We start from the raw sequence: 18,285 nt of genomic DNA on the forward strand, positions 1-18,285 counted from the left end.
TCTCACATTGCCATGGATTTTATCGTCGATCTTCCAGTGTCTGCTCGATGTTTCGTGATCTGGACAGTAGTGGATCATTTTAGTAAAATGGCACACTTTGTACCTTTGCCCAAGCTACCCTCCCCCAAAGAACTTGCTGATATGTTTCTTCAAAACATCTTCCGCCTGCATGGTTTACCCAGGGATATCGTTTTGGATCGTGGACCACAGTTTGTGGCTCAATTCTGGAGGGCCTTCTGTGCTTCCTTGGGCATTGACCTCAGCCTGTCTTCTGGGTACTCTCCACAATCTAATGGGCATACTGAGTGGGTCATCCAGTGTCTGGAACAATATTTATGTTGTTACATGTCCAAGTGTCATAACGACTGGGTGTCTGATCTGCCACTTGCTGAATACACGTTTACCAACGCGTGTCATTCAGCATCTTCAGTTTCCCCGTTTTTGTGCATCACGGGCCAACATCCCAGAGCCAATTCATTAGATCCCGGATTTTCAATGTTGCCTTCTTTTTCTTGACTCCGGCGCATCTAGACCAAGTATCAAAGCCTTTGGAAGGTTTTTCTTTGCTCCAAGAACTCTGCTGACAAACATCGGAAATCCATGTATTTTTCGGAAGGGTGATTTGGTCTGGCTCTCCACTAAGAATATTAAGCTTCACCAGCCTACTCAGAAGTTGGGTCCAAGGTTTATTGGCATCATTTCACAAGTGAATCTGGTAGACTTCAAACTCTAGTTACCCAAATCTCAATAACACCTTTCATTGTTCATTGTTCAAGCCAGTTTTCAGTTAGATCAAGTTTAAGCTGAAGTTTCCATCTAGGTCTGCTTTAGTTCTGGTCCACGGACAACACGAGTTTGTGGTGGAAAAAATCTTGGACTTTAAGATCTCCAGGGGTTGTCTGCAGTTCCTGGTCCACTGGAAGGGCTATGGTCCAGAGGAACACTCCTGGGTTCCTGAAACGGCTCTACATGTTCCCAGGCTGAAGAGACTTTTCTTCCAAGAATTTCCAGACAAACCTGGTTCTGGGGGTTCTTCAACCCCACGTCAAGGGGGGGAGGGGTACTGTTATAAGTCATGACTTGTCTCCCTCTAGACGTTCACCATTGCATGACACGGTTGTCCCGGTTTCCTCAGTTGCTAGGCGATCGGCATGCCCCAGGACATCACATGCTATCCATGGCACTGCGTGATCAGGCGGTTCACCTATTTGTACACACTGGAATTTTGCTACCTCGCTGACTATAGCATTCCTGTGGGGTCTCTCAGCTCAGCTGCATTATAAGTTTCCTGCTAAGGAGTTTCCTGACTCCTTAGCTGCACCAGCAGCTCCCGTGCTCTCCTGCAGCTTGCTAAGCCTCTTCAATGGCTTACTAGCCACACCAGCAGCTTTTGGCTCTTCAAGCCGAATCACTTCACTCAGTATCAGTTATCTGTATTCTCAACTGCAGTACGCTAATCAGTAGACCAACTTGTACACAAATTGTGTACCAACTCATCAGGCCACTGTACGCTAATTAGTACACAAACTTGTACTCAAACCTATGTACCATCTTGTCTGGATTTGTATGTGTATCAGTATCAAAGAGTACACGGTTTAGTGTACTGGTTCTCTAAGCCACACCAACTATTTACTCTCTTCAATTCTGGCTCCATGCCACACCATCGGCTCTCAAAGCCGCATCAATTGTGTACCATCTACTGTACTGGCTCCAAGCCGCATCATTGGCTCTCAAAGCCACATCAATTATCAACTCTCTTCATTACCGGCTCCAAGCCGAACCCTCGGCTCTCAAAGCCACATCAATTGTGCACTGTCCTCTGTACTGGCTGTAAGCAGCATCAACGCTCTCAAAGCCACATCAACAGCTGTTCTATTACCCCATAGGTTTCTAAGCCACAGTTTCAGTTGACTAACCTGTTCCACCAACCTCGCAGGCCACTGTACCAGTTTCCATTCTGTTACTCTCGCCACTGAATCCTCTTGTTCCTCCATGTGAATTACTACTACCTCAAGCTGTAAGCCCAGATGGCCGCCTAAATACCGGTGAACGCGTCCCAGTTCTAAGGGAACAACGGGCGGTTGTTAATGGCAGAAAACCTTGCTATCCTGGTTCTACCTTTTTCACACGGAGTAGGCATTGAATTCATAACAATATAAATACAGGGCTATTTTTCAGGAAACATAGGTTCACGAACTGTGGCTGGCGCAACTGTGGGTAGAGCTATAGAAAAACAATTTTATATATATATAAATATAAATATATATATTTATATATATTATATATAAACTGTACACATATATATATATATATATTATATATATATATATATATATATTTTTTTTGTACACATTATATTATGTGGGTGTTCTGATTGATCATCTAGGAGGGCACCAAGGCAAGTTACTTATTGCGCTAATTGCATTAATGTGGAGTGCCGGCCTATCTATCTTGTTTTTTTTATTTATATATGCAGTCCCGCCCTGACTCAGCCCGCATGTGAGCACTGGGTGTATTTCATATGCATATTTAAGGTAAGATTATCAGTTGTTTGTTATGGTTCTGATGAAAATGCTTTAATATAGATTGAAACATTAATCGTGTAACCTGTGTGATTTTTTCTGCATGGAGTGCCGCACTTATAGCCATCTGTGACATTACACCATGGGGGCAACCAGCTAAGTATCTATATTTCTACAGAGTGCTGGATCATTGCATTATATATATATATATAAAAATATAAATATATAATATATATATAGAAAATCTTCTAGGAAGTAAATGGAGCACCTGGACATATTTACCCAGGATTCCAAGATGTGCTTCCTCACTGGATCTTTCTTTCCGCTTAGTGAAAGTTGAATCTGTGTACTCTGTGTAAACCGCTTTCTTATAGAGACCTCCGATTCTCTTCTCACTTCGCTCAAAAAATGTTGCCGATTCACTATAAAAACAGTGATAATGAAACCAAATGATTTGATATGACATTGTCAGGTAGACAAGTATTGTAACTATCATGTGGTGACCGGCGATGACAAGTAAGAATGCCAGCATTATTACTTGTCATCGCTGGTTACCACACGATCGTATGCGGCATCATGGTGCTTATCATGTAGTGATTGAGAAGTAACACTGAGTGAATGGGATTAAGGGGGTCATTCAGACACGCTCGCGAGCGCAGGACGCTCACAAGCGGGTCGATGTTACCCCAATGCGCATGCGCTTGACGGAGGGAGCTCCATCGTGCGCATGCGCGAGACCCGGACAGCGACAGCCAAGCTGTCGCTCCGGGTCTCACACCAAAGGGGGCGTGCTGTCGATGGTGACTGACAGCATGCCCCCGATGGTCTTGACCATCGCGACCATCTTTTTGGTCGCTCGCATATGCTGTGGGTGGCCACCCACAGCTATGCGAGCGGCCAGAAGGCCGCTCCATTTTTAGGTAGGAGGGCACTGATTCAGTGCGAGCGCTCTGGTCAGAGCGTCCGGCTCTGAATCAGGCCCTACATCCCCAATAACAACCTTTCCCCTGTGGGAGAATTACAGGTGAAAGAGTAACTGATTTGAATATATAAGAGGTTACAATACATATCTAGCTGACGATGTCAGATTACCATTCAGAGTATTAAAATAAGGAATACTCACAGTGGCGTTAAAATAAAGCCAATAAACAGGAAAAGATAACTCCCATTTAGATTGTAAAATCAATCAGGGAATGATATTTGTAATCTTTACACACTATATTAAATACATAAAAGACATTCTGTGTCACTTAAATTGGTTACATTTGTTGCAGTACCTAATATAATATTATATGGAATGGTAACATTCAATAATTTTAGATAATATAATGGAGCGTACACACGGTCAGATTTGTCAGACTTGTCAGATTTGTCAGATGAACGACTGAACGACTAAACGATTTGAACGATTTGAACGATTGAACGATTTTTGACTGCATTAAAATGAATGGAATCGTCCAAGTCTGACTGCAAACCCATCAGATGTCAGATATCGTTATCTGACAAACGGGAACGCGCATCGTTGATCGTCCATCGTTCAGGCATGTCAGATATGAACGATTTTCCTTCAGATATGAACGACTGAACGATTTTTAAATCGTTATCGTCCATATCTGAAGAAAAAATCTGATCGTGTGTATGCACCATAAAGCAACAAAGTTTAAATATCATGGCGTGACTCACACCTCATGAAAATAGAGCATTTTGTAATGATTATATGAAAATACTGTTATACGGGGGAGGTCACTGATATTTAAGTAGAATTTACTCCTGAACAATTTTCTGAGATAATAAATTATGAGTGATAGCCCTATCACTCAGATGCACAATATATGAGAAGTGATATAATTGACGAACGTCAGAGGAAAGTTTTAAATCACTACTAATCTGACACACATTCTTTTCTTTGTATTACTTTGATTTGATTTTATATTTCGCCTAAATATCGGAAAACAATTTTAAAGAGTAATAAATAAAGATAATACAAGTTTTATTATATTTGTTCAGAGAGTTAGATACCAATAATTATTTCTACTGTCGAAGCTGAGTAATTGGCTGAGACAAGTTCAGTTTAAAATTGAATCGCGGTGACGCCATCTTGCGACTGGCCGCAAGACGCCATCTTGAAAATGAGATCGCAAGACGCCATTTTGTGAATGGCCGCCTAAAGCGCCAATTTAGATAAACTCACTTTTTAGTACATGTGGCGATAATACTATTAGCACCATGCGATTGCATCTCCCATCATTTCTCATATACAGAATAATACTCATAATAGCGCTGTTAACTAGTCGCATATTAGCGAATGCACAAGACCCCGAATGAAAACACCGTTTAGTAGCTAAATGTGCATGCATCCGCACCAAGTTAACTAGCGTCTTCATATCAAACCCCGTACACTCACACTTTACATATTCACTTACAAGGTTCCATTAGCTTTAAGATATACGATTTAAGTTGGTTCAGTTAATATAAACGCTGTGAAATAAAGATATTTGATAACTAAGGTTTTATACATGGTAAACAAGCCGTGTTTGGTTTCGTACTGATGCGTACTCTTTCCACAGTATTCCGGTGTTATCGGTGGGGAGATCGCATCATGCATTCTCGAGTTATGGATCGCAGAGACTTCAAGCAACAAAATGTATTAACTGTTAGGATGTTACAGGGGGCGGGAAGGGAGAGACCCCCAGCTGTTAGAGGCAGGGAGAGTCTATTTGATACAGCCTGTTAAATGCTCCGTAACAGATGGATCTCCCTTGGGAACCAATAGCATCAGCAACAAATGTTTCTATTGTTTTGTATATTCCTGGGGGGTATAAATTTGTGTGCTCAGACACTGGGTTTTTAGTCTTTGTGCTGCATGCTGATAGACGAGGGGTTTCTTGCTGATGCCTAACACCTGGTACCGGAAGCGCTGCGTATGTATACTGTACTTGGGTCTGTATAATTCCTTTTGCACCTAAATTGTGTCTGGATCAATTGCGTGTAACTGTCTGAACTTTTACTTGAATAATACTTGTGCTTTGGAACCACAGATTCCAGGTCTAAGTCTTTATTTACTGTATGACTGCGTTCGCAAATTAGCATCATCCTTAGAAGGTATAGGCAGGTTATTAGAAGGTATAGGAAGGTGTGTATAGAGGTTCTGATCCAGTATCGTTAGTTGATATTTCAGCAAAGGGTGGAGTGGCCACATGCAGGGTTTGCCTGCAACCGCTTTGTGCTGAAAGATCGCTATCCGTCTCCGTGTGAATCAAGGAAGCTGACTAGAATCCAGGGACAAGAGAGGAAAAAGTTTGTTCACCTCTGTTGATAGAACCTTACGTTTAAAGGGGTGCCGCAGTACTGAGTACGTGGCTAAGTCGCAGGTTTGCGCATAGCAAAGATGCACTTTTGTGTACGCAACTAAAGGTTGTCATATGTTTGTGTGGTAGTCGCATTATTGTGTATGTGACTGGTCGCACAATAGCATATACGTACTTCTGGTTGTGTTGCCACGTGTTTGAACAAAGCCGTTGAGGTTTAAATTTTTTTAAATTTAATTATTACCAATATCTGGGTTAACGTGTATTTTTCTGCGCAGGAAAAAGTGTGTAACAGTGAGTGTTTTGTTGGTAGGGGTAACTTGTTCCCTACAGTTAAAGGTAACATATGACCTTTAAGGGCTGTGCTAGTCACTCGGTAAGCAGCTTTACTGTTCTATACACAGTAGCAGGTGTACATGTTGTCTTTGTTGTAGAGAGGTGCGTGGGAGTAGCCGACATATAAACTCCCATAGGTGTGGAAGTTGCCTTACTAAATCTTATCCAGATGTGGAAGTTGCCTTTTTCAAATCTTATCCAGGTGTGTGGGTGCCACCGACTTAAATCGTCCACAGGTAAGTGAAAGTATCTTGATTGTCTTTCACCAGTTTAAATCTTTATTGAAAAGCGTAGGAGTTGTCTCAGAATGGGAGCCATGCAAACAGTAGAGATGTTAGACAATGATGTGCTGCTAATGGAGGCGCCGATCGGATCGGCCCATCGTATTATGCATACTAAGTACGGTACTTAGGCAATAAGGTATTGTGATTTATGGTTTAATATGATGAGGAAGAGTGTTAGACAGTTTCCCAGAATTGGTAGTTTTGATAAAAATGTGTTAGACAATGTCCGGGATCACATTAATTTGATGCGCTCCCGATAAAAAAAGGTTAAATATTTTGAATGTTTAAAACTGTGGCAGCATGAAGGGAATTCGTGGCTTAAAAAAGTGCAAACGACGCAAACTAGCGTCGCGAGCACATTGCCAGAAAATACATCCGCGGTGCTAAATTGCAATACGGCGAGCCGTAAAATGGCACGCCCGTGCGGCAAGGTAGCGTCATGGAGAGTATTGCCAGCAGTTCACTCTCACCTCCCCCACCTTATGTGGATGGAGGTGCAAGTACAGTTACCAAAAATACCCATAAAAATGTAACAAGCAACTTGTACCCTCTCTTAAGCAACTATAAAGAAAATGTTCATGATGTGGATGATGACCCTATTGTAATGTCTGCCATTTCCCATGCTGTGCAGATGCTGCATCACCACAATCACGAGTGGTGCCGCCATCTCTATTGCTAACAGCAAGGGAAGTGTTTATGCCCTCTGTACCCGTAGAGGAAGTTGTTCATACCATACGTAGCAGCAGCAGACTAAACCCCCAGCCAGGTTACCAGGTCAAAGTTAGCAGCGCTACCGGTCTGCATCTCATTCGGACAATAACCGTTCCAAATGGAAATGCGGATGCAAACGGTATAGTACCAACGAGGGAAGTAGTAATGCATTGTCCTTGGACAAGAGCAGAACTAAATTCCATCATAAATGATTTCCCCGATCCCAAAAAGGAACTAGCCAAATGTCAAAGATTTTTGAGAAATTTGGGTAGTTCTCATGAACCAACTAATAAAGATTGGTGTGTGGTGTTAAGGGCCTGTCTGCCACGCAATACCAACGGGACAAAATTTATCACGGATTGTGTATTGGATGGTGACGTTCCCTTAACAGACCAAGTAAACCAAGGTAACATTTCCCGCATTGTAACTCAACTGGGTATATATTTTCCAGTAGTAGTTAACTGGAACAAAATTTTCACAATCAAGCAAAAGGTGAGTGAAACTGCAGCAGATTATTGCGACCGGGCTCTGCAGGCTATCACCCAGTACACTGGGATAGAAGATATTAAAGATAGCACTCACCACAGGGGAATGATAGTCACGGTACTCGTGGACAGTCTGAAAGAGAGTTTAGAAACTTGGGTTCAGACCTCACAGCCTGGTTGGCGGGGACTCACAATAGAAACCGCCATCGAACATGATAAAAACATCTCAAAGAAGAGAGAAGCCCAGAGCGAAAAACTAATGGCTGTCAGTATACAAGCTCTGGAGGGAATGACGGCAACATCACAGCCAACAGACACACTTGCACTTGCACACACACTCACATCTGAACAAGTATGTGCCCTCACTAATCCCACACATCAACAAGCACAACTCTATCCCACTAACCCGACACAACCACAGGTCCCATACTACCCGCCAACTTCTTAACCCCCACAATACTACCCTTACCCTCCCTATCCTTACCCATATCCACCCCCTTTACCCTCTGCGCAAACCTCACAACAGCACGTCTTCACCCGATACACGAACATGTTTTAACTGTAAACAACCAGGACACTTAAGTAGAAACTGTACAGTAAAAAGAGTAGGAACCCCAAATCAGGGGAGACCTGGATATCCCGATAAGGGATATGCACAGAGGCCAGCAAGTGTCCAGCAGGCACCAGCTCCAATTGTGGCCGTAAATGCTTTATTGGAGAATGGTAGCCAACGCTAGGGGTCAGGTCATACCTGTAGTCTACAGATAGTCAGGTTAACGGGAAGTACTAGGGAAGAACCGGTCATGATGGTTGATGTAGCTGGTACTGAATAGCCTTTTCTTGTAGACACAGGGGCGACCAGCTCAGTGATAAAATCTCCTGTTAATTTACAGGTGACCAACGAGACAGTACCAACAATGGGTGTAACAGGTAAAGTGGAACATTATCCTTTAACAAAGTCCACAGAGGTTACTATTGGGCCGTTGCATACCAGGCATTCTTTTCTCCTGGCTGCTGCGGCTCCTACTAACCTACTGGGCAGAGACTTGTTATGTAAGATGGGATGTGTTATATATTGCACCCCTGATGGTGTATTTTTCGATATCCCAGAGAGAATGGTATACGAGGTGCAGGATATGTTAGACACTCCTCAAAGGATAATGTATCACTCTACAGTTTTAAATGAAACTCCATCACAGGTAGATGAAATGTTGTCCCTAATTCCAGATTCCCTTTGGACTAAAGATGGACAGGACACTGGATTAATGGCAAACTTAAGGCCCGTAATGGTAAATTTAAAAAGCGGTAGGCAAGCTCCAAAAATTCCCCAGTACCCACTAAAACAGGAGGTAGAATTAGGGGTTTTCCCAATAATTGAGCGATTATTGCAACAGGGAATTTTAGTTCGTACAGCTAGTGTAGCCAACAGTCCCATCTTTCCAGTGAAGAAGAGTGGTGGGAGGGGTTATAGGCTGGTACAAGACCTTAGAGGTGTTAATAAGGTAGCAGAGAGCCAATTCCCGGTAGTGCCAAATCCAGCTGTCATTCTGATGCAGATCCCACCAAATGCAACCCATTTCACTGTCATTGACCTCTGTTCTGCTTTCTTCTCTGTGCCTCTCCATCCTGACTGTCAGTATCTATTCGCATTTACATACAGAGGTTTACAATACACATGGACACGATTACCCCAAGGTTTCATAGACAGCCCCAGTATCTTCTCCCAGGCATTGCACGACTGTTTACAATCTTTTCAACCTGCCAATGGATCTGTTCTAATTCAATATGTGGACGATTTATTGCTATGTTCTGACTCGTTTATGTCATGTTTGAATGATACTAAACTTTTGTTACTTCACCTCTCGCAAACAGGACACAAGATGGCTAAGGACAAACTACAGCCATGCCAATCTAGAGTAAAATATTTGGGACACTGCCTGACCCAGGGGTTACGACATCTTACTACAGATAGAATCCAGGCCATACAAAACATGACACTGCAGCAGAATCAACAGCAAATTTGTACCTTCTTGGGAATGTGTGGATACTGTAGAATGTGGATTCCAGGTTTTTCTATTTTGGCCTTACCTTTACAGTAATTAGTCTCTTCCTCAAAGCCTGATCGTGTCGTACACACAGAGGAATCAGAACAGGCTTTCCTTAATCTTAAGGATAGTCTGACAAGAGCTCCTGCATTGGGAATACCTGATTATGAAAAACCTTTTGATTTGTATTGTACGGAAGCCGATGGTTGTGCTGTAGGTGTCCTTACACAAAACATGGTGATGCCAGTAGGCCTGTAGCAGCTACCGCTCTATTGGTGAGTAAAAGTGAGGATGTAGTATTGGGCCATGATATGATTGTCTACACTCCCCATGCTGTATCTGCTCTGTTGAACTCAGCTCAAACCAGACACGTCTCCTCGGCTAGGTTCACCAAATGGGAACTAGCTCTAATTGCTCCTGCAAATATTACTGTTAAACGTTGCAGTATGCTGAATCCAGCAACATACCTACCATATGTACAACATGATGTACAAAGGGTGGTAGGAGAGCAGTTGCTGGCGGGAGGTGAGTTTGGCAGACATAATGATACGCACGATTGTATGACATATCTGAATCAGACCTTTACAGCTAGACCGCCATACATGACACACCTTTAGAGAATGTGGATGTAACTTTTTATACGGATGGGAGTCGTCATAGACAAACAGACACAGGTGAATTATGTACAGGTTATGCTGTTGTAAATGACACAGACATCATAGATGCTAAACCTCTTGGTCCTCCTCACTCAGCCCAGGTGGCAGAGTTAGTAGCACTGACTAGAGCATGTGAACTGGCAGCAGGCAAATCTGCTAACATTTACACTGACTCGAGGTACGCGTTCGGGGTGGTGCACGATTTTGGGGCTCTATGGCATCTGAGAAATTTTATGACAGCAGCAGGCACACCAGTTGCACATTCCCGACACATAAAACATCTTTTAGAAGCAATCCAACTGCAAAAAAAGGTGGCAGTAATTAAATGCAAAGCCCATACATGTGAGGATGACCCGGTGTCACTGGGCAACAACAGAGCTGATGAAGCTGCAAAATGGGCAGCAGGGTTAAAAATGTTTTCTCCAAGTGAAACAATTATGTCTTTCCAAACAATTGATATGCTGAAATTAATTGAGATGCAAAATTTGTGTTCAATTCAGGAAAAAGCCATTTGGAAGTCCAAGGGATGTGGGCAAGAGTCCTCTGGGCTCTGGAGGGATGGACATAGTAAGCCAGCAGCTCCCAAGGCATATTACCCCAGCCTGGCTGAGGCAGCACATGGCCTGACTCATCTGGGTAAACAGGGTAAGTGCAAGTTGGTGAGGGCATACTGGTGCGCACCAGGTTTTTCTTCACAAGCAGAAAAGATAGCAATGTCCTGCCTGACCTGCTTGAGAAAGAACATAGGGAAAGCAATCCCTACCGAACCGTCCCACATTCCACTGACTGATGGACCTTTCCAGGTGATACAAATTGATTTCATCCAATTACCACCCTGCAGGAACCTTAAGTACGTATTAGTGTGCACAGATGTATTTTCTAACTGGGTTGAGGCCTACCCAGCGGCCACTAATACTGCTGCGTTTACTGCCAAGAAAATAGTTCAGGAATTTGTATGCAGGTACTGTATCCCTAAAATCACCAAGAGTGATTGGGGTACCCATTTCACAGGTGATGTTTTTCAAAATATGTGTAAGCTGATGGGTATTAATAGCCACCTTCATACCCCCTACCGACCACAAGCCAGTGCCAAGGTAGAGAGGATGAACGGGAATATTAAAAATAAGCTAAGTAAAATCATGGCAGAGACTGGACTAGGATGGCCAGAAGCATTACAATTGGTCCTACATAGCATAAGGACCTCCTAGACCTCCTCTGAATCTGTCCCCATTTTAAATATTGTTCGGTAGACAACCTCATTTGATTATAAGTCCACAGGAAGACCTGAAGGGTAACAACGAGGTAACTGTAAAGTATCTTATATCAATGAGTAAGCAGTTAAAGCAACAGCAGCAGAAACTGAAATTGTTGTCTAATGATATGCCTGAAACTAACTGTCATGATGTTGAACCAGGAGAATATGTAATGATCAGAAATTTCTTGCATTCAAGTTGTTTGACTGATAGGTGGGAAGGTCCGTATCAGGTGCTGCTGACGAGTACTACATCTTTGAAGGTGGCCGAGAGAGATATCTGGGTCCATTCCACTCACTGCAAAAAGGTCAATCAACCAGTGGAGAAACAAGTCGGAGACAAGGCTGATAGTGTGGACCTGTCGCTCGTGAGCTTGTTCCAGGAGGATTGAACAGGTTGTAGTGAGATACCTGAACAGAAAGAAATCTGCAGGTCTTGTTGTGACAATGAACAGGCCTGCTGTGTTAATTTTCATATTCTCTTTTAGAGTATTCACCATTTTGGTTGGTTCGGGAGTATCCAGTTTCTGTGATCAGAGACCGATCGAGGAAATGGGAGCTGATGGCAGTGCTGATGGAGTGGAGTCAGGAGGAGTGCAATGCCAATCAGGGGAGTGTCTGACCAACCTTAGTACTGTTAGTGTTAAGAGAGCTATCATCCCGGATACTCAGGGAAGGTGTGGAGGTTTATCATCTGAAGATTCCTGTATTTGTGAGCTTTGTGGGTCCCTAGTTGATGATAACTGTATCCAACGGTGCCAACCTAAATATTGCCCATACTGGGGTGGATATCCTTTAAAGGATTATCATAGTATGGTAGGCAAAGTGTTAAAACAAACTGATTGCTGGGTGTGTTCACATATGCCACAGGGACAGCATGATGTAGGGTTGGTGCCATTTCCGCTGAATACCATGGAAATTTTAGAATTGCAAAAAGGGAAAACCTTGGATGGAAAATTTCTCTCATCCAAACCACCTCATTTCAAACTCCATCAATTCAAAGTAGATAGATCACTTTTGTGCTTAAACATAACCAACCCCAATAGACCTGGGAGTTGGGAAGTGACGGGGAATAATCAGATGATGACCTTCTCACAAAGAGCTGATAATGAGTCCATAAACCATGATCTGTTACGCTCCATTAAGTCTGGTGGGAAACATTTTAGGTATCGGTATACATTGAGTTCCACCAAAGAAATTATTGGTAAGGTGCCAAATGGTTATTGTGCTAAGATAATACAACCAGAAACTTGCATGTACCAGATGGAAGACCCAGAAATAGGATTGTTTGCAAGGGAAATGTGCTTAATGATAATGATGCATACCATTCCTTATGTTCTCCCTGATAATGTATATTTCATATGTGGAAGAAAAGCGTATAAATGGCTCTCCCCGAGTTCCGAAGGTTTGTGTTACCTGGGAAGAGTAGTCCCAGAAGTTATGACCCTCACATATGTTGAAATACTGGGTATACATATAAACACACCGTCACCATATCTTCACACACAATATGAACACAGAGGCAAAAGAAATATGATACCTGGTGATGTACATAAAGCCACTCAGTTAATCAGTGAGACAACTGGCTTTCAAGTTTTAGTCACATTGGATCCCACCAGGATCGCTCAGGGTACATTAAATTTTAGATATATCCAGGAACTTGCTAAATTGATAGATAATATCACCGAGATGTACGATGACACATTCAGGTATACAGGGAGAGAATTGCAAGTGTACAAGAAAGAACTGGTGCAACACAGGCTAGTGCTGAATTATTTAACTGCTGTTACTGGAGGGTATCGCGTAACATTGGCCACCCAGTTCGGAGTAAAGTGTTGCACCTATGTCACCAATGATACAAGCGACCCCAAGGAGGTGATAGACCGGAAGATGGATGAAATTCTGCAGCTAAAATGGGAGTTTCGTAAGAACCATAATGCTTCAGTGGCTGAAGTAGGGAAGAAGATAGAAGGATGGGTTTCATGGCTGAACCCAGTGAAATGGTTCTCAGGTCTAGGGGAATGGGTTCAGGAAGTGATCGCCAGCATAGGCAAATTCTTGATCCTTATACTAATTGTCATCATAATAATTGGCATATGCGTCCGGTGTGTTCCTATTGTGTTGAAGTGTGGAAAATGTAAAAACAGAGTAAAACGAAAGAATGAAATTATGATGGTGGTCAGTATGAATACCGAGGTAAATACAGAGCTGCATTACAACCCTGAGCTAGAAAACACCATCATTTAATGTATTATATCTAGCCATGCATAGAATGTATTATTGAAATGGTATTTTTAAAACACCTCAGATAATGTAAAGTCTAAATTCCCCTTCAAGACTGCTGTTATAAGACTGGTGCATTCCCACACCTTTCATATGATCTTCCAAGATCCACGGTGTGCGTATAATAGTAGTTTTATGTCCCCACCTAGATACACATTATTGATGGATTAAGAACCACCTTGTGCCATCCCACAATAACACTAAATAATATGTAAATGTAAGCCTAAATTAAATTCTAACAGCAGATTGTGATAGCATGTTGTTTGCTATCAAAGGGTGGACTGTCGAAGCTGAGTAATTGGCTGAGACAAGTTCAGTTTAAAATTGAATCGCGGCGACGCCATCTTGCGACTGGCCGCAAGATGCCATCTTGAAAATGAGATCGCAAGACGCCATTTTGCGAATGGCCGCCTAAAGCAACATTTTAGATAAACTCACTTTTTAGTACATGTGGCGATAATACTATTAGCACCACGCGATTGCATCTCCCATCATTTCTCATATACACAATAATACACATAATAGCGCTGTTAACTCGTCGCATATTAGCGAATGCACAAGACCCCGAATGAAAACACAGTTTAATAGCTAAATGCGCATGCATCCACACCAAGTTAACTAGCGTCTTCATATCAAACCCCGTACACTCACACTTTACATATTCACTTACAAGGTTCCATTAGCTTTAAGATATATAAACGCTGTGAAATAAAGATATTTGATAACTAAGGTTTTATACATGGTAAACAAGCCGTGTTTGGTTTCGTACTGATGCATACTCTTTCCACAGTATTCCGGTGTTATCGGTGGGGAGATCGCATCATGCATTCTCGAGTTATGGATCGCAGAGACTTCAAGCAACAAAATGTATTAACTGTTAGGATGTTACAGGGGGCAGGAATGGAGAGACCCCCAGCTGTTAGAGGCAGGGAGAGTCTATTTGATACAGCCTGTTAAATGCTCCGTAACAGATGGATCTCCCTTGGGAACCAATAGCATCAGCAACAAATGTTTCTATTGTTTTGTATATTCCTGGGGGGTATAAATTTGTGTGCTCAGACACTGGGTTTTTAGTCTTTGTGCTGCATGCTGATAGACGAGGGGTTTCTTGCTGATGCCTAACACCTGGTACCGGAAGCGCTGCGTATGTATACTGTACTTGGGTCTGTATAATTCCTTTTGCACCTAAATTGTGTCTGGATCAATTGCGTGTAACTGTCTGAACTTTTACTTGAATAATACTTGTGCTTTAGAACCACAGATTCCAGGTCTAAGTCTTTATTTACTGTATGACTGCGTTCGCAAATTAGCATTATCCTTAGAAGGTATAGGCAGGTTATTAGAAGGTATAGGAAGGTGTGTATAGAGGTTCTGATCCAGTATCGTTACCACCTATAATGTCTTAAAATCTTGTCTTTTATCTCGGTGTTTGAATTAAATTGTGTATTTACAAGGTTATCAGAGAGCACCTCCAGTGGAATAAATATAAAAAAATGTACAGGTATTATTAATCATCTATATGGAGTTCCTAGGACATGAAAGTACCAACACATGTCTTCTCTCTGAATAAAGAGACAAAATACATTAAGTTATCAGTGTGGGATCACAATAGTTGTTTGCAATCTATACCACACTAGGGCAAATTTTTGTTAGGGCCAATTACACTATCAGTATATTTTTGGAATGTGGGAGGAAACCAGAGCACCCGGAGGAAACCCACGCAAGCACAGGTAGAATATACAAACTCCACACAGTTAGGGCCATAGTGGGAATCGAACCCACAACCTCAATGAGGCAGTAATGTGAACCATTATACCATCTGTGCTGTACAAACAGATTCTCCAGGAGCAAGTCCAGCTGGACACCTGACAATTGAATCACTGTCTGAAGGTCCAGCCTTGACAGAGAAGCATGAGGAAAAGAGAGAAAGTGTCATGCTCTGCCTCAAAACTGGAACCAGAGTACTGTTCGGGAGAATAAATGTCTGCCAGCTAAATGGATGGGGAAAAGGCAAAGGTTGTGAAGTTCTGATTTTGATGTGGACCCGGGGTGGTGATAGGAGCAGACACAGAAGCAGACTTAAATGAAAAAGTGGACTTTTTAATAAGTGGCTTAGAAGACATGGGAATGACAAATGAAAAAGTCCAGGTATAGCACTAAAGTGCACTTGATAACTGTAGTGGGGGTTAATGGGCAAGTGTCCAGATAGTGACAGGCAGGAACAGTCCAGTATACAAGTATGGTAAGCTGTAACAGAATGCAGGTATGATGAGCTGTAACTGAACGCAGGTATGATGAGCTGTAACTGAATGCAGATATGGTGAGCTGTAACAAATGCAGGCAGAGGTAATGAAGTCCAGCTGGGAGTGAAGGGAGGCAAGGTGTAGGGAAACAGCAGGTTCAGGTACTCAGGCAGGTGAAAGGTATATGGAGGGTGCAGGGTAAGTCCAGCAGGTTGGAGCAGGCAAGGTTCAGGCTACAAGCGTATAACAAGCAGGCAGGTAAGGCATAGGTACTCTCTCTCAGCTGCAGCTGAGAAACACATTGCACTGGCAAAGGAAGGAAGGCTCTGGACCTTCCTAAATACTCAGTGCCACACTGTGACTGGCTGGAATGAGCACATGACCTACCAGGATTGGACAGCTGGAATCACATGGCCCGCAGGCAAGATGGTGGTGCCCATGCCAACGGAACGGAAACACCGCCAGACCTCACCAGGCCTCGTGACAATGTGCCAATACAGAACCACGCACAGCCAATGCCCTATCGCCAAACACCAGCACCGCTGCCAGAGACCCCCCACCATAATGACTTCACAGGTAATACCCGTGACTACCATGCCGAGAACCCTGGCTGTGACAGTACCCCCCCCTTATGGGTGGCCTCAGGACACTCACCAGGCTTCTCCAGATGGGCAGCATGGAACCTCTTGATGAGTGCAGGAGCATGGATATCTTGGGCATTGGTCCAAAAATGTTCCTCTGGTCCGTAGCCCCTCCAGTCCAGTAGGTACTACAAATGTCCTCTGCGGATACGGGAATCCAAGACCTGGGAGACCTCAAAGTCCACGCCCCTTTCAGTCTGGACACGGGGAGAAGCAGGCAGGACTCTGTGGAATTTGGTTAGCACCAGGGTTTTCAACAGGGAGACATGAAAGGAATTGGGAATTTTCAGATAAGGGGGTAGCTGAAGGCGATAAGCCATGGGGTTAATGATTTCTATGATGTAGAAGGGACCAATGAAGCATGGAGCAAATTTCATAGATGGTACTCTAAACAGTAGGTTCCGGGTGGACAACCAGACCTGGTCTCCAACTTGCATATGTGGTACTTTCCTATGCTTCTTATCAGCTTGAAATTTGTAACGGGTGGATGCCTTCTCCAGGTCAGTACGAACTTGAGACCAGATTGATGCAAATTTCTGTACAGTGTCCTCTACAGCTGGGCCATCAAAGACGGGCATGCTTTGAAATTCAGGGACCCAAGGATGAAGGCCGTAGACCACTTGGAATGTTGTTTGTTTCGTGGAAGAGTGGTAGGAGGCGTTATGTGCAAATTCAGCCCATGGCAGCAATACAGACCAATTGTGTTGGGACGATGTCATAAAAATCCTGAGGAAGATCTCAAGGTCTTGATTAACCCTCTCAGTGGAACCGTTGCATTGTGGGTGATAAGCTGTAGAAAAATGGAGCTTTACTTGCAATACAGAACATAAGCCTCTCCAAAATTTTTCTGTCAACTGAACACCACGGTCTCAGTAGGAAGACCATGGAGACGGAAAAAAATGAACAGGTGAGCCAAGTCAGGAGCAGAAGGCAATTTCTTTAGTGGTATGTAATGGACCATTTTAGAGAATCGGTCTACTACGACCCAGATGGTAGTGAACCCTTGAGATTCGGCAGATCTGTGACGAAGTCCTTGGAGAGATGCGTCCATGGACGTGATGGAATAGGTAGTGGCAACAACTCACCAGCCGGTGCCTGACGTGAAGATTATGCTGGGCACACAAAGAACATGAAGAAATAAATTCCAACATGTCTGCTTTCATGGATGGCCACCAATAGCCTCTCTTTAAAAATTCCAAGGTCTTCCTGGTACCCGAGTGACCAGCAAAGCAAGAGAAATGAGCCCAGGTGAGGAGCTGCTTCCTTAACTCCTGGGCCACAAAGGACTTCCCAGTAGGTGGCTGCAACTGTAAGGTGGCAAAGGCTCTTGACTCCAAAACAGGGGTATTTTGTTGATTCTCTGATTTGTCATCACAGAGGAAAGATCTGGAGAGGGCATCTGCCTTTTGATTAAGGGCTCCAGACCGGAAGGTCAGGGTGAACTGGAACCGAGCAAAAAATGTTGCCTATTGGGACAAACGAGGACTCGCGCACTGAAGATTCTTGAGGAAGAGAAGAT

General features: G+C 43.2%; 1 protein-coding gene across 1 annotated transcript in view; it reads right to left on the reverse strand.

Annotated features, from left to right (window-relative positions):
* Positions 1–18,285, reverse strand: part of CP (ceruloplasmin) — an 82,111-nt gene that overhangs the window by 38,295 nt on the left and 25,531 nt on the right. The window contains exon 7 of the mRNA XM_088472094.1: positions 2,805–2,944. Coding sequence (XP_088328220.1) covers positions 2,805–2,944 — 140 coding nt within the window. The remainder of the gene's footprint in view (positions 1–2,804; positions 2,945–18,285) is intronic.

The sequence above is a fragment of the Taudactylus pleione genome, unplaced genomic scaffold, assembly GCF_031769625.1.
Source record: "Taudactylus pleione unplaced genomic scaffold, aTauple2 ptg000120l, whole genome shotgun sequence".
Taxonomy (NCBI): domain Eukaryota; kingdom Metazoa; phylum Chordata; class Amphibia; order Anura; family Myobatrachidae; genus Taudactylus; species Taudactylus pleione.